Source organism: Heloderma suspectum, chromosome 2 (genome assembly GCF_057233095.1).
Source record: "Heloderma suspectum isolate Gila_16-S chromosome 2, 16-S_ref, whole genome shotgun sequence".
NCBI classification, from domain to species: domain Eukaryota; kingdom Metazoa; phylum Chordata; class Lepidosauria; order Squamata; family Helodermatidae; genus Heloderma; species Heloderma suspectum.
The window spans coordinates 382,273,610-382,301,265 of NC_139459.1; the positions used below are offsets into that span (position 1 = coordinate 382,273,610).

At 45.2% G+C, this 27,656-nt stretch overlaps 3 protein-coding genes across 4 annotated transcripts in view; all 3 read left to right on the forward strand.

Annotated features, from left to right (window-relative positions):
* Positions 1-27,656, forward strand: part of LOC146356375 (uncharacterized) — a 980,383-nt gene that overhangs the window by 172,101 nt on the left and 780,626 nt on the right. The window lies entirely within an intron of this gene.
* Positions 138-13,364, forward strand: LOC146356378 (vomeronasal type-2 receptor 26-like). The gene is made up of 7 exons (XM_084840439.1): positions 138-290; positions 936-1,089; positions 4,120-4,411; positions 7,248-8,057; positions 9,381-9,608; positions 10,396-10,522; positions 12,454-13,364. The coding sequence occupies exons 2-7, from the start codon at positions 1,085-1,087 to the stop codon at positions 13,362-13,364; spliced, it is 2,373 nt and encodes a 790-aa protein (XP_084696565.1). The 5' UTR covers positions 138-290; positions 936-1,084.
* LOC146356379 (vomeronasal type-2 receptor 26-like) overlaps positions 15,965-27,656 on the forward strand; it is a 31,308-nt gene continuing 19,616 nt past the window's right edge. The window contains exons 1-3 of one of the 2 annotated variants that reach the window (XR_014787457.1): positions 15,965-16,031; positions 17,964-18,150; positions 21,227-21,373. The gene's annotated coding sequence lies outside the window, so the exon portion shown is untranslated. Of the gene's footprint in view, positions 16,032-17,963; positions 18,151-21,101; positions 21,374-27,656 lie in introns of those variants that run through there. The other variant, XM_084832609.1, reaches the window with a different exon arrangement.

Here is a 27,656-nt window from a genome sequence, read left to right on the forward strand (position 1 = left end):
TTAACGTAGCCTATCACGGCTGACTTTGCAGATCTAGCCGTGATAGGCTACGTTAATCATCACGTAGCCTATCACAGGGGCGTTTTTTTTTAAAAAAAAAACTTTGGAGTTCGTGGCCGGGCAAGGCGAGGCGCCTCCTCCCCGGCCTGAATTTCGGCCGGGCGAGGCGGGAAGCCTCCCCCCCGGCCTGAATTTCGGCCGGGCGAGGCGGGAAGCCTCCCCCCCGGCCTGAACTTCGTGGGGGGAGCAGCAAAGCACCTCCCCCCCACCGCGAAAAGCTTCGAGTACAGGTAAGTCACTTTCGACCACCCCTATGTCCGGCTGTGGGCGCCCCACGCCGGCAGCTCTGCGGAATCTCTGCAGAGCACAGCCAGCCGGAGAGAATTTCTGGGGGATGGATGGAACGCCTTCCCCCCACCGCAAATGTCACCCTTCGAAAAGGTAAGTGACTATTGTACATGCCTATTGGAGAGCCATCCTATCATCCCTGGAGGAGTGTCCCAGGAACCATTGGATGGCTTGGGAAACCCGTCTGAGGTCAAAGACAGCACTGTGAGCTCAGAAGGGGGAGTCGAGGATCTGACCCCATCCCCCTCCTGATAACAGTGTGGCCCCTCAGATGTTTTTGGACTGCAACTCCCAGCATTCCTCACCATTGGGTAGGGCTTAAGGGACTTAGTTCAACAAGATGTGGAAGGACACATCTTGGGGGTTGGACTCGATGGCCTTGTAGGCCCCTTCGAACCCTACTATTCTATGACTCTGTGACATATTCCACAGCCCCGGTATACATCCTAAAAGGTTTTATGGATCCTGGTTGTTTTGTTGTTCATTCTCCAACAATGCTCAAGCCATGGTCACATCCCTCCCTTTCCCATCCCCCATCAGAAGATGAAGCCTCATTCGTGAGTTCTCAAAAACATGTTTTTCTCCAGCTCTGCACCTGGGGCTCAAGCCAATCCGAGGGTCCCTGAAGTTGCACAGGTGATGCTTCCTCTGGTGAATATCAAAACCATTGTGATGGTTCTGTCTTCTAGAGATTCCCTTTGAGACTAATGACCTAAGCAGCAGAATCAAAGCCAACATGAGGTAACCCCTTGTGCTATTCCTGAAAAGCCTGATGTATTAAATAGGTCCTGTGCAACCTGTGCTGAGATCCAGGACAGCCTGGGATGACCTGGGGGTTGGACTCGATAGTTTTGTAGGCCCCTTCCAACCCTACCATTCCATGATTCCATGACCACGACTGTGGTGCAGTTTGGTGGAACTCTCTTTCTGCTCAGAACTCGTTGTGTTCAGAAAGATACTGCAGCCTCACCCTTGCAAGACTTCTCTGGCTTGTTCTGGTCTGCTAACTTTGGAGCTGAGAGGACCAGTCAGAAGGAGCAAGGCAGCGGAACCGTCATGGTATCACTGCCGCTCCTTCTGCTGCTGCTGCTGCCTCATGCAGCCTGCAAGACGAAAAAGGAAGAATGCCCCTTGGCTCCCATCAGAAATCAAAAAGGAGCACTCAATTACTACCGGCCAGGAGACTACCTCATCAGTGGAGTTTTATCGTCACAATATCTTAAGTATCTCCAGCCATATGTCTTTTCCGAGTCCCCTTTAACCAGGGTTGATTGGTAAGTAGTGATGATGAAATGCTTCCCAACCTGGACACCCCATTTACTAGAAATTGCACGTATTTCCTCATATACCTGCTCATCCCCAGTTATTCACTCTCCCAACTTTGCCCCTCTTGTGCATTTTAAAGGAAAATTTGGAGCATCATTAGCATTAAGGTAGTATCTTATTCAGCATGATCATGTATAGCTGGATAATTACAGTTTTCTTGCATAGTCCGAGCAAAAGAACAAACACTTCTTGGGTGCAGTGTAAACAAAAATGCCATCACACAGCTTTCTCTTCCATCCCTCAGCAATCAGCATATATGCTTACTACAAGGCAGTAAATGTACTTGGAGAGTTGCAGCTACTCTGCAGTATGTAAAGCCAAACCCACCATCATCCAATTGAATATTTGGAGAAAGGTGAATGCACAGGCAGTGTTCCTTGGCGTGACAATTGGGGGTGACACTTACAAATGCCCCCCCATATTTTTGAGGGCATGTGATTCTTAAATTTCCCAGTCCCTATCTGAAGTAACCTCTTCAAAAGATATGGGACATACATTCTCACTCTATAGATACAGAAATTTCACCGTTTCTCAAGCAATTAATTGTCTTTTATTTATTCTATTGGAACCAACTGTAAATCCAATCTGAGAGACTATGTGAAGCTGAGGTGAAATGTCTTGCAACAAGCTGCTCCTGTTTGGGGGTAAGAAGCCCCTACATATACATACACACACACACACACACACACACGTGTGTGTGTGTGTTTGTGTGTGTGTGTGTGTGTGTGTGTGTGTAGTCTTTCTATCTTTCTATATATGAAAGATAGAAAGACTAACACAGAGTATTCCGAAAATATATTTAAGCTTCCACCCTCATCAGTAGCTGTGCTGTTAAATGGATATCAGGAGTGGCAGGTTGGAATGCCTGCAGGGGAAAAAACAAACAGAGGTGTGATCGTTTAATGCCTACAAATTGTCCTCCAGATTAAGGCCATTGCGACTAACATCTCTCAGTCTGTAGATCCAGAAATTTTCATTGAATACACGTGTGTGTGTGTGTGTGTGTGTGCGCGCACACATATGTGTGTGCAAGGCCTGCCTGGTGCCCACATTGTTTCCTTTTTGGAGCCAGGTCAAGACGTTTCTCTTCTCTCAGGCATTTGACAACAAATGATGAACTTTTAATCAGGTGCTAGTTTTGTCCAATGAGTTGATTAAAATTGTTTTAGATGTATGTTGTCCTTGCAATATCGAACTGTGTCACCCTGGTAGTGGAAACCTGGTTCTGAACCAAGCGGAAGAGAAGAATCCAACTGAAGTTACACTTGTGTGAGTGTGGTTGCGGAAGCGGTTTTGCGTTATGCTTGTGCCACCCATTGGGCATTCTGCTTCAGGTATGCAACTTCTTGCACCTGTTGTGCAACCCTTTGTGAAATCTGTTGTGTGACCACTTTGCACCTGCATTGCAACTAGCTGTGCAACCGGTTGTGCATCTGAAAGATTCAACACAGCTGTGCCAGTGGGTATTTGATTTTGCAGAATGTCACCACCATTGCCTTTATGCAAATAGTTTTATACTGTGTACAATGCACTTTAATTTCTGTAAAATGCTGTATTCCCTTGGCCGTGGGCTGATAAGATTTAGAGGTGCCGAGATAGTGATAAGCCAGTTCCAGGTTTGCTTACAAGGAGAATTTATGGAGTACTTAACAGCACACAGGCATACCCAATGGTTTGATCAAACAGCTTCTCTGAACCCAGAGCCAAGGGGTAAGATGGGCTTTATACCATCCATGTTAGCACTGAGGCAGCATGACAGCAGCAAGCGTTAATGAGTGTTCATCTGCAACCTTCCCAGCATAGACGAACAGTGCTTGTTCAGAAGGAAAACCATCAGAACGTTCTCAGCACAGACACCTGTAGCTTAGCATATACAGAGCCTCAATTCTCAGGTGCATCCTAGGCCTGGATAAGATAACTGGTTCAGAGCTCATTAGCATGGAACGTGCTGAGGCAGCAATATCAACCTTTGATTCATCTTACCAGTCAAGAGGCCCACTGCACAAGAGAATTGCACTAATAATGAACCAAAGCAGAGAGCATTATGGATCCCTAGGCCCCTCGAAAACTACTGGTAACTTGGTTACAGGCCTGGGGCCATTACAAACACCCAAAGAGCTTCAGTGATGGGGTGGTATAGGAATGTAAATATGCACATCAATTGTGTTCTTTGAAGGCTGCAGACTTGCCCTCTCCAGGAATGAGGCATAATCGCTCCATCTTTGCTTTTAAATGGCAAATGGATATTTATTTACCTTGCAACGAGGTTAGGTTTGCGGCTCCCTACAAACATAAAAAACGTAATGTGAGGATCAGCTCTTCTGAGATTGGCATTGCCTTAACAGGCTTTTAGATTTATCAAAGGAAATAAATGACAATTGGTTTTCATTGAATGGAGGATGACAGGGTGACAGATCTGTTTTCATTTCATTTACTCTTTTGCAGTTTGCTAGAGCCAAGGTACTGGCACATCCTGGCCTTCTTGTTTGCCATTCAGGAGATCATTCAGACTCCCAGGGTCTTACCCAACATCACCCTGGGCTACGATGTCTATAAGTCCAATTTCGATGGAAGAACCACTTCGTATGCAATGCTACAGCTGGTTGTTGGTGGGGAAAGCAATCTTCCAAATTACAACTGTGGGAGAAAGAATCACCTGCTGGCTGTTCTTGAAGGAGCAGAATCTGACCTCTCCATCCTGATTTCAACCATGTCAGGTATCTACAAAATCCCACAGGTATGAGTTGGGAGTGGAGAGGGTGCCAAGTGCATAGAAATTTGTGCTGAGCACTTGCTCAATTCCAAGGCGCCTCTGGCCATTGGGGAAGCTGTTCCTCTGGAGTGTGTGCTGGAAGGGAGTAGTGGCAGTGGTGGTGTTTTGGAATGGGAGCCAGGGCATCAAAAAGTGAGGTTGGAGGAAGACCATGATCAGTTCCTGCCTCAGGAGCTGGTGAGGCCGGTGCCTAGGGACCACGGGCTCAGAACCCTTCCAATCCCAACTTCAAATCATTTGGTGGCACCTGGATGGAAGCAGAGCAGATGCAGTTTTCAACTCCCAGATGCAGTTTTCAGAACACAGTTTTCAGTACACTAAAACACATTGAAGGAGGCAAGAGGCAGATGACAACAAGGGAGAATCTAAAGCAGTGGAGAGCAACATGCATGAGGGCCCGCTTGGAGGTTTTGCAGCCCCCACCTGGTCACTGCCATGATTCTGCTGCTGCATTTCCCCACAGCCTGCTGGTCTGATTGTGCTAGGAATCATGAAGCACTCTCCTTGCACACTCCCCCACCACCCAGCAGAATCACTTCAGAGAGAATCCAACAAATGTCTACTTAGAGCAGACCAATTGCAATGAATGGACTTCAGTTAGGCATGACTAAGTTGTCCCATTCATTTCAATAGGCCTACTCTAAGTAGCATTTTAGTCAGATTCCACCCTCAGACTTCAGCTGTGTGACTGGTTCTGATGATCGTGGTAGGTTTCAGCCCCTTCAGGTTCCAAAGGAGACACTTATCCATGGTGTGGAGAAAGGGGACAGGGAGACATTTTTGTCCCTCTCTCGGAATACTAGAACCAGAGGACACCCCATCGAGCTGATTGGTGGGAGGTCCAGGACATGTGAAAGGAAGTCCTTGTTCACTTATGGAATTCACTTCCACAAGATGTAGTCATGGCCACCAATTTGGATGGCCTTAAACTGGGGTTGGACTAAGGATGGACAAAAGTCCCTTACCTGGTCCCGCAGCTTGCTTCGCGGTGGGGAGGAGGCGCTTCAGTTCTCCCCCTGAAGTTCAGGCTGGTGAGGAGTGCCCTGTCTCCCCAGCCACAAAATAAAAAAGTAAATTAAAACACACACACACACACACACACACATGATAGGCTACATAACGATTTACGTAGCCTATCACGGCTAGATTTCCAAAGTCAGCCGTGATAGGCTACGTAAATCTTTACGTAGCCTACCACGGGTGACTTTGAAAAAAAAAAACCCGTATGCAAATGGCGGCACCCATGGGCGCTGCCATTTGTGTTCCTTATTTGGGCCCAGGTAGTCTACGTAAATAAGCGTTCCCTTATTTTCGCCGTAATCTACGTAAATCTTTACGTAGACTACCCCTGTCCAAATAAGGAACGCAAATGGTGGCGCCCATGGGCGCCACCATTTGCATATGCGTTTTTTTTTCAAAGTCACCCATGATAGGCTACGTAAAGATTTACGTAGCCTATCATAGCTGACTTTGAAAATCTAGCCGTGATAGGCTACGTAAATCGTCACGTAGCCTATCACGTGTTTTGTTTTGTTTTTTACTTTTCTTTGTAATGGTGGCGGCGGCAGCCAGTCGGAAGACCGGCCACCGCCCCCGCCACCGCCGAAACGTTGCCGAAATACCGCCGGGACCCGGCGCCATGAGGGACATTTGGCCATGGTAAGTCCCATCCCGGGGAGGTGCGGGGGCTGTCAGAGAATTTCACCACCAATTTTGGGGGGCCGAATGCATTGGCATTCGGCCTCCTGGAGATTCGTGGAGAAATTCTCCGCCATCCCTAGGTTAGACCAATTCATGGAGTTTAAAGGTACTGAGATCCAGATGTCTACATGCTACCTCTAGTATCAGAGGCAGTATGCTTATGTGGAAGACTTGCTGGGGAATGTGGGCAGCAGGGTGCTGTTGCACTGATGTCGTGCTCTGGATTTCACAGAGGCACCGGTTGGCCACTGTCAGAACATAATACTGGATGAGATGGACCCTTGGTCTGATCCAGCATGGCTCTTCTCATGTGCTTATGATCTTCTTAGGATGTTATCCACCACTGAGCTACAGACACACCTCCAGAGCCTTTTCCGCTATTGTTCTTAATTCATGACTTTAATACTTGAATGAGGTTGTAATGTGCCCCCAGTGTGTTTGATGGGCTGTGGGGTGCCTGATCCTGCTATGAAACCATTAAACCTTCATGATCATATCTGGTGGCAACAGTGCCATGTGGACCCACAAAACTGCCCACCCCGCAGCTATAGACATGGCCCTGGAGCTTTTTCTGCTCATGTTGACCCTTGTTGGCTGTAATTCTTGAATAACGGTCTAGTGTGTCCCCAAAACAGTTTCAGGAACAGAGTTGTGTGTGGGAGGGCTAAATCTTCTGGTGTCTTCAACTGTACACTTCCATTGTATTTTGTATAATTGAAAGATGAGCTTTCGCTTTGATGAGGAAAAGGAAGGGAGTGCCTTTGGGATGCTGTTGCTTTCACAATGGTTGGAGTGGCTTGTTTTCTAATGTATTTTGACCCCCCACCACAACATATACCCCACACCTAACACTGAGACACATATTTTGTTACATATTAATATTTCCTCATAAACAAATATTTGATCTTTATTTTGATTTATTTATTTATTTATTTATATTGTTTTAAAAAACAAGATATGAACATTGAGGCAGAATAAGAACTGTGCAGAATAAAACCAACCTAAAACCACCACCAGAAAGAAATAAATCCATACGGAATCCTAAAAAAACCCCACACAACTATGCTAAACACTAGTCTTTTTTTCCTTTCCTCACTAGATGAGTTATGGCTTTGTTGCACATGTTCTTAATGATAAAACGGAGTTCCCTTTTGTCTACCGGATGGCTCCAAGGGAAGAAACCCAGTACCCGGGGATCGTCCAGCTTCTCCTGTTTTTCGGATGGACATGGATTGGCCTTTATGCTCCAGACACTGACAATGGAGAGAGGTTCATGAGGGCCTTGATACCCCTCATGATCAGTCATGGGATTTGTGTTGCCTTCTCAAAAAGACTACCACGAAATGTCTTGTCGCAAATATCTGAGAATGATCTCCCTGTCATGTGGAGAACAGTCAAAGTAATGGTTTTCTATGTTGACTCTCACTATGGCTTTTTTCCAATTATCATTATGCAAGATATACTTGAAAAGAGACAAACTGGGGCAAAACTCTGGATCACAACAACTTTTCAGGACATCAACATGATCTTGTCTGATAACCCTTCTTACTTTCCATTCCTCCATGGTTCTTTGTCCTCCATAATGAAGACCCCCCAAAGGACAAAATACGAGTACTATGAACCAATTTCTTTAGCTTCTAAACAGTTTTGGCAAAGAGCCTTTCACTGTTTCTATTCACAGCATGTGTTATCCAAGAAAAGTTGGACAAGATGCACAGAGAAAGAGCAACTGGCCATGCTGCCCCAGGAGGAGATAGAGAGAGCCCTGTCTCAAGACAGCTACAGTACGTACAACAGCGTCCAAGCTGTGGCACATGCCTTAGATGTGGCATATTCCTCCCGATCGAAATGGATGTTGATGGTGGGTGGAGGAGGCAGGTCAGAACATCAAAGGCTGCAGCCGTGGCAGGTATTCCCTTCTCCTTCTGCAACAACACCCCGAGTGGAGGCTGGTGTCTCCTTTTTCAGTGGGGCTGTGAATCCACTCTGAGTTTCAGTTACAACCAGTCACAACACAACTCTGAAGGAGCTATCCAAAGTGCTGAACCCTATCACCATAGATTCAATACCTTGGATAGATTCTGCAGAGTTCTGCCTGAGAGCCAGAGCAGATTCACAGCCCCATTGAAATAGGGCAGCCTCCACTGATCTTTTGGAAAGGGCAAAAGATTCTGTATGAAAATGACTGTGCATGAGTTAAAGCATGTATTTATGCATACTGTGTGGAATTGCTAGCAACGAACAGACCTTATTTTATTCCCTGCTTTGCCTCCTCCAGTCGTCTCCCCCGGGGTGTGGTAAAGTGATTATTAATGGACTCTCTCTTTTTGAAGAATGCTGGGGATAAAATCATTTGTCATTGCAGTAAACTTAATCCTCTTCTTGTAGAGGATTCTGTTCTGGTGTCTCCTGCCTCTTCCTGCTTCATCTTGTGAGATCAGTTTCACTTATTGCGCTTGATGATGTGGGCAAGGTGCTTGCTGTGAGGCCCCCAACATGTCCCCTCTTGACCCTTGCCCTTCATGGGTAATAAAAGTAACCTGGGGGGGCAGGAGTGGGGCAGCATATTTGAAGGCTCTGGCTTCCCCTCACAAAGAACAAGACATAATCTCTCAATCTTTCTTTTTAAACAGCAAGTGGATGTTTATTTCCTACTTATTTACAAATGATTGGGTGCATTTATTTATTTCCACACCACCCAATAGCTGAAGCCTTCTAGGTGGTTTGCCAAAATTACAAACCACAAGTAGAAGATAATAACAATGGAATATAAAATCTTTAACATACAATTTGTGTTTTGTTTTGTTTTTAAATTAATCCATGAAAACAATTATTACAGTAAGATACTAGAGCTGATAAAAGGAACTGAGATAAATATGCCACAGTATTCCATGTCATACCTGGGAATAGAGGGCAGTATAAAACTCATGCTGAAAAGATGACACTGTTGGTCCCAGGCAGATTCTGGTGGGAAGCGCATTTCAGAATCAGGGGGCTACCACTGAGAAGGCCCTCTCCCTTGCTGCCACGACCTCAGACTCCCTCAGGGGAGGCACACAGAGGAAAGCCTCAGATATTAATTGTAGTGTCCTGGTAGGTTCAAGTTGAGAGAGACCTGTGAATTTGCAAAACAAGGATGGAACAGATTTAACAAAATCTGTACATCCCTTACTAAGATATTGAGTATGTTTTCATGGTTTTTGAACGGCGGTTGGTTTTTCTTTCATTCTAGCTTCATGCTTTTTTAAGAGATGTCCAGTTTTCTAATGCTTCTGTGAGCAAACTGTATCTGGATGAGTGTGGGGAGCTGGAAGCTGACTTTGAATTTGTGAACTGGGTGTTGTTTCCCAATTCAACTCGAGGCAGAGTGAAAATCGGGAGTATGACGAGACAAGGATCCACACACAGGAAGGTCACCATTAACCCAGAAACCATTGTGTGGCCCACATATTTCAATCAGGTAGGGGAAATTATTAGTGTCATATTTTGGGCTTGTGGCATCTCTTACGCTCTAATAATGTGAGGTTAACATATATGAGATGTCTAGTCATCTCTCTTCACTGGTGTGTTTTATGGTTGCTGTTTTATTTCTGTTGCTAGTTCTGTTTTGCATTGGGGAAAGCAATCCTATGGCTGCTTGATTTCTGGGAACCACACTCCCTCCTCCCCCCCTCCTCCTCCCCCTCATACCTGGCATGGTTCTTCCCTGTCTCCGTGCTTGTAACTACAGCATGGAGCAGGTGAAAACAGAGTATTTCTGGAGACAGGGAGGGAAGGAGAACACAGAAGTATCATTATGACTTTTCCTATGTGTCATCCAGTCTCCCGGCCGCCCACCCAGAAGCCCCCTGCTAGACAGCCAAATGCTAGACAGCCAAATCCAGCCACAAAGGCAGGGTGGCCAGAGCACGGAGGAGAAAATCCCCTCCAAGCTTCAGTCACCCTGTATTAGATAGTTTGCCACCTCTGTGTTCAGACTGTCTCAATAGGATTGTACCTTTACTTTATTTTGATATTGTACCTCTTACCTTTCAGTTTTGTACTCTGTGTTCAGTCTACTTATGTAGAGAAAAGTGTAATATAATTGCTGAAACAAACAAATGAACAGCCCAAGGAGCATTCAGGGGGCACTTGAGGTCTCTGGGACTAGAGATCTCATCCGGTCTATTCCGAACTCTTAGATTCATTTCCATTGACACAAGTACTCCTAACATGTTTTCCTTGCTGCTCGTTCTCTTTATCGCTAGACTGTGCCTTGTTCCAGGTGTGCCGAGAGCTGTCACCCTGGATATGCCAAGGAGGTCCAGGAAGGAGAGCCACCTTGCTGCTATGCTTGTGCTCCATGTGCAGAAGGGACAATCTCCACTCAGGAAGGTGGGTGACCTCAGTGGAAAGGCTGTTCCCTTGGGAAATAGAGCAAAACACTGAGTTTGTTTGTTTGTTTGTTTGTTTTGTCTCAACACTACATTTGTAATCAGAGGCTCTCTTCTTGATCCCTCTGCCATCTGGAATGAGGTGACTGGTGACCTGATAGAGGACCTTTTTGGTTGTGGCACCCTGCTGATGGAATGCCATCTCCAGGAAGGCTCATCAACTGTGATGCTATTCTAGTAAAGGTGAAGATGTCTTTTTTGCCCAACCATTTCAGCAAATCTGGTTTTAATGATGGGTTTCTCTCTTCTACAGCATTTTGATGCTGTTGCTGTTTGTTTTATTTTAACTGTGATTAATTGAACTTCTCATCCTATCTTTTATTTTTCTGGTTTGGAAACCAAACCAGAAAAAATTTCAGTTTGTAACTCATCCTATCCAAGCAGCTGCACCCATTTTGGGGAAAGGGTTCAACATGTTTGATAGCTCCTTTAGAGGTCTTGCTGGTTCTGACTGAAACTCAAAATGCATTCAAAGACCCACCTAAATTGGAGCCACCAGCCTCCACTGTGCACTGTGCATCTCTTTCCCCTGGTTTAAAGTAATCCTTCAAAAAAGCTATCCATTTAGCGTGACTGGGGCAGGGATGTGATTAAGACCTTGTCTGCAATGTGCTGTGATTGTGTGGCAGAGATGCAATTCCTTGGCAGAAAAGGGGATGTGAATGGTGTAAAGTTGAAGATGCAAAGTTCGGAAACCTCTGCCCCACAACAACCCCCAGATCTTTGTTGATCACACCACTCTCCTGCCCAGTGTCAATTCACTGTTCTACTCCTTTAAATGCTTTTAGCAAAAATGTTCATGAAAGGGTGAGATAAGTAGACTTCATGAAGGATTGCTACTCTGAGGTTTAAACTTAACAGACCAGCCAGACCCAAGTTCAAATCCCTGCTCAGGACAGGGCTTACTGCCTTGGCTTGCTTTTTATGACTTTGATAGAAATAGGATAACGACATAGATACTACCCTGAAACATTGTTTAGCTAAACAAAGTTGCTACTCCATGTTTAAACAAAATTGGAAGCTGTTTTTATTCCAAATCAACTCATCAAGGCCAGTTTTGTGTAATCTGACTTGCAAGAGCCCCATAATCTCTCACAAGGCTTTCCTGGCAACACAGCCTGAGACCCCACTTTTGTGATGAGAGATACACAAATTGTATCTCTTGACAACCAAGCAGGTCCTCTATGAGGGAACACTGGTCTCTCTCCCTCCCCTGTTACAAAGTCTTGTTTCCCGATAGGTTTGGGTGGATTCCCTACCTTCCAATCCATGGGGGAATCTGCCCAGGGGGGGGGAGCAATCCATTCCTTCCCCCCAGAATCCTCCGGAGTGGCTCTGCATCAGGAGGATTCCACGGAGCCACACACTGGCACCATATCACTGGCAATATGGTAATGGCAGCTACAATTACCATATCCCTGGGAGGAATACAGCTGCAAATGGCATAGGGGGTGCCCCTTGTGGCCGTAAATCCCTTAGCGTAACCTAATGGCAGCCATTTACAGCTGCATTTAGGTTAAGCTAAGCAGTTTACAGCCACAAGTGGTGTCCATTACGCCATTTGCGGCTGTATTCCTCACAGCGATACTGTAATGGCAGCCGTCATTATCGTATTGCAAGTAGTCCGGAGCTGGTGTGCCATTCTGGAGGGAATCCTCGGGAGGCAGAGGTAAGCTATCCATTCTGCTGCAGATTCCAGAGGCCGGATTCAAAAGAATCTGGCCTCATTTGGGTCCACAGCAGAATTCTCCGCCATCCCCATTTCCAGACCTCTCTCTCTTCCCGATTTTTGGTCAGAATACAATAAAACACCAAGAGCTCTGGATGTATGCCTGATGTCCATCATGCTGAAGTGACTCTTCTCCTTTTCAGATGCAGACCATTGCACCAAGTGTCCAGAAGATCAGCATCCAAACAAGGACCACGATCAATGTGTCCCCAAGCATATAACTTTTCTGTCCTATAACGAAACGTTGGGGATCATTCTGGCTTCCTTTGTCCTATTTTTATCCCTAACAGCAGGTGTCATTTTAGTAGTCTTCATTAAATTCCGAGAAACTCCAGTAGTCAAATCAAATAACCGGGACCTGTCCTACATTCTCCTGATCTCCCTCCTGCTTTCCTTCTTGTCCTCCTTCCTATTCATCGGCTGTCCAAGGAAACAGACCTGCCTTCTCCAACAAACAGCCTTCAGCATCATCTTCTCTGTTGCTGTATCTTCTGTGTTGGCCAAAACGATCACTGTGGTGCTGGCCTTCCTGGCCACAAAGCCAGGGAACAAGGTCAGGAGATGGCTGGGGAAGAGTCTGGCAAACTCCATTGTAATTTCTTGTTCCAGTGTCCAAGTTGTCATCTGCACCATCTGGCTGGGCATCTCTCCACCCTTCCCTGACTCTGACATGCACTCTCAGCCTGGACAGATCATCCTGCAATGCAACGAAGGATCTGTCATAATGTTCTATACTGCTCTTGGCTACATGGGCTTCCTGTCTGCCATATGCTTCACAGTGGCTTTCCTAGCCAGGAAGCTGCCTGGGGCCTTCAATGAAGCCAAACTGATCACCTTCAGCATGCTGGTCTTTTGCAGTGTTTGGGTTTCCTTTGTGCCCTCCTACCTGAGCACAAAGGGCAAATATATGGTAGCTGTGCAGGTCTTCTCCATCTTGACCTCCAGTGCTGGTTTACTGGGCTGCATCTTTCTTCCCAAGTGCTACATTATTTTACTGAGACCCGACCTGAATACGAAGGAGCATCTCATGATGAAAATCAGGCATGGCATCTGATCTTTAGCACTAGAGAGGGGTTGGAATTCTGGACCGACCAGGATCAGATAAGAACCATAGCTTCTGTTGGGGGCAAGTATGGAAGGTATCCATACCTTTGGTTTCCAGTGGGATCCAGGTAGATCCAGAAATACTGGGCCACCTTGATTGCAAGGAGAGGGAGCTCTAGATAAAATGTAACCTTTTCTTTTTGAGGTCACATCGCTCTGTTGTTGTTGTTGTTGTTCAGTCGTTCAGTCGTGTCCGACTCTTCGTGACCCCATGGACCATAGCACGCCAGGCCTTCCTGTCCTGCACTCTCTCCCGGAGCGTGCTCAAGTTCATTGAGGTCACATCGCTCTAGCAGTGAAGAAAAGACAAGTGTCTCCATCTGTGTTAGTTGAGGAGAGAAAGATGCATGACTGAGGCCCATACTTTGCTTCTTAAAGAAAGCTATGGATTAGGAGGTTCTGGAAGGCTCCACAGTTGGTCTTGAAAGAGGGACCCATGTGGAAGAGCCCCAGTGCCTTCCTCTTTTTGCCAGCTCACAGCCTGGCAATGGGAGGGAACTGTTGACCGGGTCTCACCTGTGTTAAAGTAGCATCACCATCACTGCAGAGGGCCAGAGAGGATCACTCTGGTCTATAACCCAGCAGGGATGAGGTGACAAAAGGAGTCAACAGGGTCTCTCTGCTGACTCTGGCCTGGCTCCAGAGGCTGAACTATTTCTTCAGATTGAGCTGCTGATCCTTCTGCTTGAACTTCTGAGGGACCAACCATTTTCCTCAGGGCCACCATACCCTTCCCAAATCCTCTTCTATCACTCTTGCCATAACCATCAAATGCATTACTCAAATACATTTATCCCTTTGGAGACAGAAAGGAAGGTGGGCAAAGATCCCCTCACAACCCTGCTTCAGCTGGACTGTCCCTGCCTTGTCTTACAGGGCCTGCTACCATCTACTGCCCTCAAGAATGGATCATTATAATTATCTATATCTATATCTATATCTATATCTATATCTATATCTATGTCTGTCTGTCTGTCTGTCTGTCTGACTGACTGTCTGTCTGTCTGTTTGTCTATCATCTTCTTTTATAGCAGTTAGGGATGTACGAAACACTTACCTGGTTTTGTGCAGGGACATCCACGGTGGGGGGGATGCACTCCGTCCCTCCCCCTGAAATTCTCCCTGGCCAGCTCTGCTCCGCGGCAACTCCGTGGAGATGACGGCTTGGGCCTCCCACAGCCGGACATCCAGCTGCTGGGCTGTGCAGGGACACAAATGTAGGGATGTACGAATTGTGTACCTTCAGTGCCACTTGACTACCACAGTTTTCGGCCAGTGCTCCGTACCGTCGTTCGCAAGCCCCCGGTATTCTCCTTTTTTTTTTTCCACTCCAAGAATTACGAAGATAAATCCATACCGACAGCCGTAATTCTGCATAACTTCCGTAAGAAAGGCTATTTTTCGTAGATATTTACGTATTTTTCCCCCTGCCCTGAGATGTGGAATAATTACTTTCAGCCAAAACACTTCCTCCTCCTCAGGGCTTCCCAAAACAAGGCTGCCCTAGGTGTGCCTGAGCGATGCACTCTTTCTTTAAAGCAATGCTGTTTGAAAGAAAGGAAAAACCTTTTAAAATGACCATGCCGGTCTGGAGCCCTGCACAAGTATTATTCCCCCTGCTAGGCTTTCTATTTCCACATCCAGCCTTGTTGGTGATGTTGTGAGGCTAAAATGGAGAGGAGAACCACCTCTGTGCATGTCTACTCAGAAGTAAGTCTTACTGAGTTCAATGCGACTTACTCCTACACATGTCAGCACCCCACTTGTCCCCAGCTCAGCTTTGTATTTCCACATCCAGCTCATTAGCAAACCTCCTGTTAGTTATGTCATTGGGTGACTTTGGGCTGGACTCTAACCACTACACCATACTTCTGTTATGAAACTCATGAAGAAAAAGTGACAGTATAATGGAACATTCTTTCTGAAGCAGTCACACTTGTACAAGTGCAGCATGAAGGGAAAGATCAGCAAACTTCGTTATTTGTTTGAATAAAAAGCACACTCTGCACATGCTCAGGGAATGGACAAAATGAGGAATAAACATACCAGGGAATATGAAGAACTATATTCTTCGTGTGTGTGTGTGTGTGTGTGTGTGGAATCTCCCTCCATCCAGCTGTTCCCTGGAACCCCCCCCATTCACCCAAGGGCCTTCTGAGATAACTAACAGGGGGGTTGCGAATGAGCTGGATGTGGAAATATAAAGCTGAGCTGGGGGCAAGTGGGGTGCTGACATGTGTAGGAGTAAGTTGCATTGAACTCAGTAAGACTTACTTTTGAGTGGACATGCACAGAGTTGGTTCTCTCCATTTTAGCCTCACAACGTCACCAACAAGGCTGGATGTGGAAACAGAAAGCCTAGCAGGGGGAATAATACTCATGCAGGGCTCCAGACCAGCATGGTCATTTTAAAAGGTTCTTTCTTTCTTTCTTTCTTTCTTTCTTTCTTTCTTTCTTTCTTTCTTTCAAACAGCATTGCTTTAAACAAAGAGTGCATTGCTCAGGCACACCTAGGGCAGCCTTGTTTTGGGAAGCCCCCAGGAGGAGGAAGTGTTTTGGCTGAAAGTAAACGGAGATGGCGGATTTTAATTGAAAATGAACACCCATGAACAAGGCGGTGAGCACAATACATTTTTTAAAAAACAAAACTTACATATTTATTATCAGAATATACTACCTTGCGTTTTTATTTATGGAAATTTTGCAACTCTGTGGGGATGACAAAAAAAAAAGCATTTTTTTCGATCCCATTTCAGTCCGTGGTGGAATTCTCTGACGTTCCTACACAAATGGCGGCAGCTGTAGCCACCACCATTTGCGTCCCTGTCTTTTGCCGTGATAGGCTACATATATATTTACGTAGCCTATCATGGCAAAAAAATGGCATGCCACCATTTGCTTTCCCTTTCTTGCTGTGATAGGCTACGGAAATATTTATGTAGCCTATCATGGTAATAATGAAGAAGCCGCAGCAGCCATTCACAAAGCAGCTCGAACAGCACCAGGTAGGTGCTCCGTTTCACATGCCTGTAGCAGGGTGGTGGGGCGGGGGGCTTTGTTCCACCAAGGATTTCAGGGGGCCGAATGCACTGGCATTTGGCCCCATGGAGATCTGTGCCAGAATTCTCCAACATCCCTAATAGCAGTTGGTATTAATAAATTTTTAGGGCTGTGCACCGCTTCGCCCTGAATACCGAAGTGAAAAGGGGTGATTTGGGCCACAGTAGTCCAGTTCTGAGTGGGATGGGAGCATGCCGAAGCATCCCAAAGTGGGTTGGAGTACTCTTCAGGCACTTTGGGCTGCTTTGGCCCAATCTGGGTTGCCACCTCCCCTGCCATTTGAGCCCTCTCCTCCTTACCTAGACCCATGTGGAGTGCCCACAGCCACTGTTGCATTGGAGGGAGTTTCCATTATGTCACTTCTTCTTCTGGTAAATAAATGGTGCAAAGGTTGCAGCCATAAAAGGGCCATCTACACATTATTAGAGGCAGACATGGGCTATTTATGAATTTAACATTGCATAGCTGGCCCTTTTACACAAGATGGCTGCAATCTACGCACCATTTATTTACCCGAAGAAGAAGAGTAGCTTAAAATGGTGACCCCTTCCAAGACAGCAGTGGCTGAGGGTGCTCCCACGAGTCGAGGAAAGGAGGAGCTGGGGGCTTGCATGGCTAGGCCAGAGGTGGCTGCGGAGCTCGCAGGGCATTGTTGGTAGGTTGTTTCAGCTTTCCAGATCACGCTTCAGATCTGGAGGCCAAAGCAGGTTGGCCCAACTCCAGATCAGGCCAAGGTAGGTCAGGAATGGTTTAAAAGCTCCAAATCAGCCTCCAGAGTGGGTCAAGGTGTCCCTGCCCTGCCCTAGCAATTTCATCTCTCTTGTAAGCTGTCTTGGCAGGAGTTTATCCTCAAAGCTGAGATATAAATGGTAAAAAGGAAGGGACAAAGGGAGGAAGAAAAAAATTCTTGGCTTAATTCTGTTCCTAATAAAACAGAGTTGCTTTATTACCTGATCATTCAAACAGGAAATAACAAGAACAACCTCAACCATCACCACTTCTTTGCACTATGTTGGAGGTCATTAAGTAATTTTTGTAGATGTCTGATTATATGCACATTTAAGAATTAAATAACTGAAAAGGCAAACTTGGATTGTTTTCCCTCCTCTGATATCATCCAGACAAATACTTGTTTGTGCTACAGACAACCCCCAACAATCAAGGAACACCACAGACCAACACATTGACGGCATGCCCTCGCTTAAAAAAAAACATTTTCCCATTTCCGCTTAAAAAAAATAAAAAAGTTGCATCCAAAGGTATAGTTCAGTATAACTGAGAAGCCAAAATCCTGCTTTGTGAATGCTTGTGGAATCCAATAAAGCCATTATTTAACTGAGCCCCCATATTTGTTTAATAAAACTGAAGATACAAAGACAAAACTTCACACTTTCTGCTTTCTCCCCAGAACATCCTAATTATGAGCAGTTTAACACAGTCCTTTCCTCAATTAGCTTGCAGAAATGGAGTTCTCTCTCTCTTTCTCTAGATATGGATGTGGAAAAGCCCCTGGAAGTTGCCTTATGGTTGGCCAACTAGGCTATCTGCCCATCACTTTCTTCTCCAAGGGCCAAGGAAGAGTAGGGTCTTTCCCAGTGCTGTCAACCAAGATCCTTTCAACTGGAGAGACTATGGACAGACCCTGGAACCTTCCTCAAGCTCTGCCACTGATCAATGTAAATGGTTCAATGCCCAGGGGGCTTTGCAAGCCCTGGCGTTGTCATGGATTGAACCTGGAGACTTTTGCATGCAAAGGGGGTGCTTAACCATTAGGCTCCAGCCCATCTCTTCTAAGATAAGCAGAAACCCAACGACGGTGGAAGAAGAAGGGGAGGGACCAACTCTGGCTCTCAAAGATGGATCTTAGGCATATTCCCATCAGCTGCTTGTACCTGAGATCTTTTATCTCAATAAATTGGGTAGAGGGTCCTGGGACCTCAGGCAAACAAGGCACTGAGCCATAGCAACCTCCCCACCATATGACTCAGACCCACCCACCCCTTCCACATTTCCTTTCCCCATCTACCTTCCTGAAGATGTTTGCCTCAATCCTTCCAGTGGGAAAACATCTCTGCCAGACCCCCACAGCAACTGACCAGAATTCTCCCAAAGACAGAAGGGGCATGCAGAAAAATGAGCATTTTGCATGGGGACGTACGAAACCCCCTTACCTGGACTCCGCAGGGGTCTGCAGGGGAGGGGAGGCGATCTGACCCTCCCCCCTGGAATCTTCACCAGCTGGCTTGGCTCCATGGCAAGTCCACGGAGCTGCTGGCCGGCTCCGAAGTGCCAGCGATACAGCCGCCACTGCCGTATCACTGGTGGGCCGGATTGACTGTGGCTGCAAATGGTGTCCGGGATGCCATTTGCAGCCATAAAGGCCTTAAAAAGGTAAAAAGGTAAATGCAGCCATAAATGGCTGCATTTACCTTAAACTCAGGCCTTTACAGCCGCAAATGGCGTACTGGATGCCATTTGTGGCAGTGTTTTTAATTAACGCAATAGACTACGCAAATATCTGTGTAGCCTAACCTGTGAAAGCAGGGACACAGGGATGTCTCAATCCAGCCAGCCAGTGATATGGCAATGGCAGCTGTATCGCTGGCACTTCGGAGTCAGCCGGCAGGGAGGATCCGGCCGGCGAGGATTCCTTGTGGAGGTGGAGGTAAGTCTTCCGATCCTCCACGGACTCCAGGGGGGCAGATTCTTTTGAATCCAGCCACACTCGGGTCCGTGGAGTATTTCTCCCCCATCCCTAATTTTGCATGCTCTGGAAATGCCAGCTGTGCCTTTGACCCTGAGCACGTCTGTCCCCCACCCCCAAAATAGAGGTCTGTCTTGGCTGCAGGAGGGAACAGCCAGAAGGGAGAGAGGGATGGGATAAGGGGAACCACACACACATGCACGCGCGCACACACACACACACAAAACCCCTCCTCTTCCTTAGTGGGTAAAGGATTGCAGCCTTAGTGTTCTATGATATGCTGACCTAAAAGATAAATGGACTAGAACTAATCTTCCATGGTTAGGCTATCTACAAGCTACCTCCTTTCTATCTGTTGGTCTGAGGAATCAGCATGAGATAAGCAAAAAAATGGAATTGGAACAGGAAATAATTACTAACAGCACACGTCTATTATCCAAAATATATGGGTTGGATCTAGGGATGTACAACCCTCCCCCAATGTCCTATCTGGGGCAGGGGGATGGTCTCCCATGAGAAATCTGGGCTGAATATGGCCCCACATCCATCAGATTTTGAGGGGTGGCTCTCCTCCCTTCTAAACAGTGCAGTTAGCCTATCATTGCAAAATTACAGCTGTAAATTGTGTAGTTTAGGGCATTTGCGGCAATAAAGCACTTCTTTTGATGTAGATGGTGGCCATTTATGCCACAAATCGCATCCAGTTATGCCACAATTTACATAGAAGGATGTACTTTCCAGCCGTACATGCAGTGAACTATGAAATTTAAGTCTGTAATTTTCCTATGATAGGCAAATGGCAGCCGCCATTAGCCTATCGTGCTGTTTAGAATGGAGGTGACCCACACTGTGGGAAATCCAATGGACCCAGAGATGAGGAGACCCAGTCCGTTGTGGTATCCACAGGTCAGTTTCTTGAGAATCCATCCTCCTTTGGGTCCCCAGCACATCTCTCCACCATCCCTAGTTTGATCCAGGACCTCCCTTCTTTAAGAGGACTTTCTGTGAGAGGAAGAGCTGTGCTCACAGAAGGTCCCCCCATTGTAGTTTGGGGGGATTCCCCCTCCCCTAAATCTCAGGGAAGCATCTGTGGCAGCTGAGGGCACAATAAATAACAAGACATGTTCTTTCCCTCTCTGACTTTGCAATTCATCCTTTTGTCACTTCGTGTAGGTCCTCAATTACTGGTCCAGTGTGCACAAACAGGTACCGGAGGCACTGGAAGGACGGGTGTGCAGGGTAGATATCCAGAGGTTTTCTGCAAGAGGCTTTTGTTGTGAGCTCATGATGGCTCACTCACAGTAGTTTGTGGGTCCTTTACATGACTTTGTCATCCTCCAGGGCCTCTCCCTCTCTTGGTAACCATTTCCCCAGGTCTTTTTTTTTTTTTTTAGATCAGGGAAATGGGGTATTATTTTGACATGATGGAATGAGACCCTCATTAGTGCAAATCTGCTACACCACAGCACCATCTAGTGGTTGTGTAATGAAATATATAGAAAGGCAGAGAAAGGCAGAGAAAGACACTTGCACACACACACAGGGGAGGGACATGTCAAGAAGCCGATCTTAATCCTGCAAAGAATCCAGAAGCAGAAGCATCCTATGGCCTTTCCATGTCCACAGCCAGAGAGTGAAAGAGAGGGAGTGATCCATTCCCTTGAGCCAATTGAGCAGGGGGCTGAGTGGGAGATGAAACAAAGCATGAGTCTTTGACATGGTGTTGTCCCTTGTTTGAATCTAATATGTGGACTTAGCAAAAGAATGCCTTCATTTCACTTTGCAAGCATTCAGAATGCAGGATGTGGGCTTCTGAATTATACAAAACATTTCCACTGCATTGATTTATTTTAAGGGAGGTGGAGGAAACTGTTTCTTCTAAATGAGGGCATCCTCTCAGTGTATATTCTGTCCTATCCTTAGGAGCTGTTGTAACATGAACAGGTACTTGTCTGGATAATCTCAGAGGAGGGGAAACAAAATCTTAGTCAACCATCAAATGCATTTATTTTTATTTTTCGTTTGCACACATCTCAAATAATCTTCAGAGATCTACAAGACATTTCCCACTGGAAGTAGAGGAACCACTTTAAAAAGAAAATATAAAGGACCAAGTGTTCTACAACCAATGGCAATCATCCCATGTCCCAAGTGAGCAAAAGTAAAGACAACGTCTTTGACTTGTGGATAAACTGGTAAGACTTCTCTCATGCAATGTAGCAAGATAGCTATATAAGGTTTAGGATGGCGATGTTCTTACATTTACAGTCATAAGAGATTTGTTGGGGGGTTTACAAGAAATGTGGGTCAAAGATGGAAGTACAGTTGAATTACAGGGATTCACTTCTCATTCTTCACCAGCACTTAAGGCTGTAAAGTTTGGGAGATCTATCATTTAGAGGAGGAGCGTCAGTCTTAGTTTCAATATCTCTTAAGGGTATCATCCATCAATGCCATTATTAAGCACCCCATTTTTTTTTCTTAGTATTGGTCATCTTCAAGTCCTTCTTGAGAAGTGTGCAGTGTATTTGTACATATATCCCCCCAGTTAAATCTTGTTCAGAAGAGCATTCTTAGTGGGAACAGCTCAACCAAATATTGCAGGAAAATACATTCCTTATCCCCCAACCCTTAGGCCATATTAGATGTTGACCTTAATGCTTGTATTGGTTCTGCCTCTCTGGCTAATACATTTTTATCCTGGATTAAGTCTGGAGGGCAAAGCAGAAATTTGTCAGAGAGCAGCAATGGAGATAATTTCAACTCATGCAGGGAAGTATCTCTGTGAACCCCTAAGAAAGCACAATCTTTTGATATGCAATGCACATGGAATAGGGGACCAGGAGGGTTACTTTACATTTATTTCTCCTAGTGGGTGCAGTAGCACTATTGATTATACATTGACATCTAACAACGTTCTGAGACACATTCAAAATAATTCCAAGATTTTGGGATCCCTTGATTTTGTCTCACTAAGGGAGAAAACCATATTAGAAAAACAAAAAGCAATGTTATTGGTGTTGAGGGGAGCTTAATTATACAAATACAATCTTTAGTTACTACAATTAGTATGATTTAAAAACAGAAGGTTTAAGCATTGGACATGGTTTGATGAGGAATGTCAGAAGGGCAAGAAAAGACTAGCCAGACTATAAAACTCTTCTTAAAGAAAAGAAACAAGGATATTATGAGTCTCAGTGGAAAGAATTTGGGAATGCAGCAGTTCAGAAGGATTCTCAGAAATGTAGGCATTTGGTTCTCAAGGTACAAGTAAGATAAATTTCTCTCTAGAAGCATCAATGCAAGGAAAGGACAGGGATAAATATTTCACTGAAATATATGGCCCCAGACCTGGTCTGTCCACACAAGTCCCTCAAACTCGATCAGTAGATCTGCCTGAATGGTCAGATGTCACTTTCAATTGGATCAAGGCGATTATTGCAAGACAGAAATTGGAAAAGACAAATATAGAGCGTTGTTTACTATTTCTTATTAATACATGGTATCAGTGAATGTTGAAGTTGATCTGGCTGGCTATCTTACCTCTGAAATACAAATATTTGTTGGAGTTAAACAGGGATGCATTTTGGCACCTTTGCTGTGTACCGTTTACATTAATGATATGGTTAAGGAACTGGATGGTCTGCAGTTTTCCCCTGTTACAATTCTGGACCAAAAATTTTAATTACCTATGTATGCGGGTGACCTAGTATTGTCTCTAAACCTCACATGGGACTAAGAAAGCTTCTTGCAAAGTTTGCCTCATTCGGTAAGATAAATGCTTTGTCCATAAATTACATTAAGACAGAGGTTGTTGTGTTTGGGAAGCATCCTAAAAAGCATGTCTGGCATTTGGATGAATATATTATAAATCAAATGAAAACATTTAAATATTTGGGGTTGGTCTCTTCAGAAATAGCTTCTGGGAATGTACAGCTGTCAAATATCAAACTTTTAGATCAAGCTAAAGCTATTCTAAAATTTGCTGCCTCTAAAGGAGGAAACTTGGTAAATACTCCTCTATCTGTTTATAATGCCAAAAAATGGCCCAAATCCTGGGGTACCTCAAAGGTGTTAGGTTTAGAAATCCCCCAGAATTACTTTGTAAGAGCTCTGTTGTGTCTACCTAATGCTGGTGAGCTCTGTAAAATGAAAGACGCTGGAGACGGCTAGAGTGTAAGACTGACAAGACTCATCAGAACATAAGGAGAACCATGGTGGGTCAAACCAAGACCCATTTTTCTAGCATCCTCTTCACGCAGTAGCCAACCAGATACCCATGAAAAGCCCAGAGCATAGCATAAGTGCAGGAGCACCTCCCACCTATGTTCCCCTGCAACAAGGGTACATAGGCATACTGCCTCTGATACTTGAGGTGGCATATAGCCATCTCATGTAAGCCATAGATAGGCTTTCCTCCTTGAATTTGTCCAATCCTCTTTTAAAACCATCCAAGTGGGTGGACATCACTATACCCTGTGGAAGTAAATCCCATAGTTTAACTGTGTACTATATGTTAGATAGACAGACAGACAGACAGACAGACAGACACAACTTTATTATGGTCAAAGACCAGCCCCAAATAGATAGATGAACTTTAAAAAGAAGTACATTACAATTATCTGTCATATATCCCCAATCAAATGAATAAACACTTCAACACAGTGTAGTACTAATGCAATGCATATCAGCCATATTGGGTGGATGGCATTACTCCCCAGGCTTTGTCTTTCATCCAGCTAGGTAAATCCAAGCTACCTCAGCATCCTTCTTTGAACACCTCTCACGGCCACAAAGAATTTGGCGACACTATATGTAAATATTGAATTAGTGTCAGACAACAATATATAGGTATATTGTTGTCCTGGATGACCGGGAAAACAATTAATCAATGGGGAGATGAGTGCAGCATTAATGTCTCTATAAAATATACACCACAACAAAATATACACCACAACAAAACGTGCTCTGTAGTTCCTCTCTGTTCCATGCCACAGGGGCAACGGCACTCTGACTAGGTGATCTTTTTGTACCGTCCCTCCAAAACTGCTGAGGGGAGTCCATTGAGGCCGGCCAAGGTAAATGCTCTTCTACATTTGTACAGCTCCAGTCATTCAAGATAGGGTGAAGCTATTACGATGTATCTGTAATCCTCCCTAAGACAGAATTCTGGGGCACTATTGAGGTCACTTTGTCTCTCAGTGTCTGCAACGCGCTGCTTGATAGTTTCCATTGCCTGTTCAAAACCCATATTTAATAAAATCCTCAAGGGAAGACCCAAGAGAGCTATTTTCCATTCAATTAACTGAATCCAATTGGATTTAAAATCATCTTGCAAAATCAGTGGGGCAAGGCCAGTTGGAAAATATGACAGTCTACGCCAGTACACAAGAATAGCCACCCAAGTACTATATGTTACTTATTGTATGACCTAATGAACATGCGTGTGAGCATTGACAGTGAGTACTAGTGACGTCGTCAGTGCCTCATGTGGGGGTGGTATCTGATGGACTCCCCTCACTTGGCCTCCTGGACCCCGTTCGCGTGGCACTCACTGGACCTGTTACAATTCTGGGCCAAAAACTTTCACTACCTATGTATGCAGGTGACCTAGCATTGTATCTATCTACTAGGAGGTAGAAAATCACATCCAAAGGACTCTGGTAAGAGGATTTTTCAATTGAGGGTACCACAAACTAGGGTTGTGCACTGCCTCATTACCAAGTCTGAATAATGAGATGAAGCGAGCTGTTTTGGAGCAATTGGGACTACAATGTTGGGCAGAATGCAGCCATAAAGGGGTGATCGACACAACATTATGGGCATGAAGCGGCCATTCACACTTGTCATGTTGCAGAGAGAGCCCCTTTATGGCCACAATCTGCACAACATTGCTGTTCTGGAAAGACCCAAGACAAAAATTCTACACAAAATGGTAGCTCAGGGAGGAGTGGGTGGTCCTGTTGCACTTGCTGGTTGCTCACTGAGCTGTAGAGCTGCTTGCATGGTGCAGCAAGCAGTGCGGGTGGTGGCTGGTCAAGTCAATGGCCCCAGATGGAGGTGAGTCTGTCCATCCCTACTGGCTACACACATATGTTTTGAAGCGATAGCAAAGGAATCTGCTTTATATGTAACGTGAGCTTTCAGTCTTACAGTAACCACTTTTATGGTTGATGTTTAATGGCTGTGCTTCATAATTTCTGTTATTCTAGGATTATATTTTAGTTCCTTCTCATTATTTTAACTCGTATCTTTTAGTTTTGTACATGTATTGAGTGCATGTAAAGACGAGAAGGTGGCACATAAGTGTTGATACAAACCAACAGACCAAAGAGATTCCCTGCCATGCTGTGGTGCATCAATAGCGCTTCCCTGAAAGAAGCACCTGGTGCCACCTGGGTCCTTTCCAAAATCTGGTATTCATTTCCATAGACACACAAACTCTTCATGCTTTTTCCTCAATGCCCCTTCTCTTTATTACTCAACAGTGCCTCATTCCAGGTGTGTCGAGAATGTGTGTTCTTGGGTGTGTCATCCTGGATACGCCAAGGTGTTCCAGGAAGGAGAGCCAACTTCCTGCTACGCTCATGCTCCATGTGCAGAAGGGACAATTTCCACTCAGGAAGGTCTATGACCCTAGAGGAACGGGTTTCCATTGGGAAATATGGCAAATGTTAGTGACAGTCCAACGTCTCCCCCGCCCGATGGTCCCCACCATAAATGTTTTTACTTTTTTACTTCATCAGAATTTAGTTAATCTTCAGAGATCTACAATGCATGGCCTACCACATAATGCAATTAAGGTATGAAGGTCAAGGTTCTTGCACAGTATTTGCTGTTCGAAAAACCAAGTAACGTAGTATCTCTGTTTTTATCATGAGCAGAATTAAACCAAAAGATGGTTGCTTTTTCATAGAATCATAGAATAGTAGGGTTGGAAGGGGCCTACATGACCATCAAGTCCAACCCCCTGCTCAGTGCAGGAATGTTATCCAGAGCATCCCCGACAGATGGCTGTCCAGCCTCATCTTGAATGCCTCCAGTGCGGGAGAGCCCATTACCTCCCTAGGTCATTGGTTCCATCGTCGTATTGCTCTAACAGTCAGGACGTTTCTCCTGATGTTCAGCGAGAATCTGGCTTCCTGTAACTTGAGCCCAAAATTTGAAAAAAAAAAAGTTTCTTTATTACACTTACTTATATGCAGCCTTTCAGAATAAACTCCTACCAAGGTTGCTTACAAGTAAGGCAACATTACATTAGTTAAAAAACAAACAAACAGCACAAAGCCAGATTAAAAAACAGAGAGCTTCAGCTATTGCTGTTGGAAATTGCTCCAATTGAGCGATAAGCAGCAACTAGGATTAGTCATTGAACTATCCAAGGTCAAGAACCCAAGAATATCAGTCTGAAGCCAAGGAAAACTCAGGTTTTGTCAAACAAAACAGCACAAAAGTAGTCCAAAGCTTTGGCATAGGTTCAGAAGTGTTATGAAAATACAGATTTTTTGCCTCCACCGGGCCCCACCTATGTCTTTTTCACACTTTTGGTACTGGCACAAAGCTGAGGACTTATTGCACCGAATGGCCCAAACTAGCACAAGTCATTGGCATAGATTCTGAGGTGATATGACATTGTGGATTTTTCAGCCCTTGCCATGCCATACCTAATGGTCTGTCTTTCTTTCTCTTTCTTTCTTTCTTTCTTTCTTCTTCCTCCCTTCCCTTCCCTTCCCTTCCCTTCCCTTCCCTTCCCTTCCCTTCCTTCCCTTCCTTCCTTCCTTCCTTCCTTCCTTCCTTCCTTCCTTCCTTCCTTCCTGTATTACAATGATATACTGCCTAATAGCTGAAGCTTTCTTTTGTATGTCCGTTTCATGATTCAGGTACCAACACAGAATGGTTTCATGATTCAGGACTTTGTCACACAAAATTAGCATAAAACTTTGTCACAGCTTTGGAGGTGATATGAGAATGTGGAAATTTTCACATTCCCCAGGCCACATCTCTGGGTATATCATCTTCACACTTTGGGTGGTGGCACAGAACTCAGGACTTGTGGCAGACAATGGCCCAAACTAGCAAAACAACTTGGCAGAAGTTTGGAGAGATTCTGGTTCAGGGGGTTCATAGTTGACAGAGCCAGTCCAATGGAATAAACACACAGTCTCAGGATGAGAAAACATGTGGTTTTATTCTGCAAAGAAGCCCTCTGCATTACAGTGCAGGATTCATCTTTTTCAGAGATCTGTGCAGGCATTTATATATATAAAAACTTGCCCCTGAAGAAGACCTGTATTTGTGTGTGGAACAAAGCTCTACTTCTTGGAATAAAACTACATATGTTTTTGCAGCATCTTAAACAATCATCTCTTTCAGAGCCATCCTACAGGCCTTGAGTGAGTGTCGCAGGAACCACAGGGTGGCTTGGGAAACTGTTCTGAGACAGCACTGTGACATCAGAAGGGGGAGTCGAGGAGCCAA

Bases quoted from the DNA above. Each gene is read 5' to 3' on its own strand.
- LOC146356378 (XM_084840439.1), top strand. The intron at 4,412-7,247 runs GTATGAGTTGGG...TTTCCTCACTAG, and splicing joins GTATCTACAAAATCCCACAG to ATGAGTTATGGCTTTGTTGC. The intron at 9,609-10,395 runs GTAGGGGAAATT...CTTTATCGCTAG, and splicing joins GGCCCACATATTTCAATCAG to ACTGTGCCTTGTTCCAGGTG.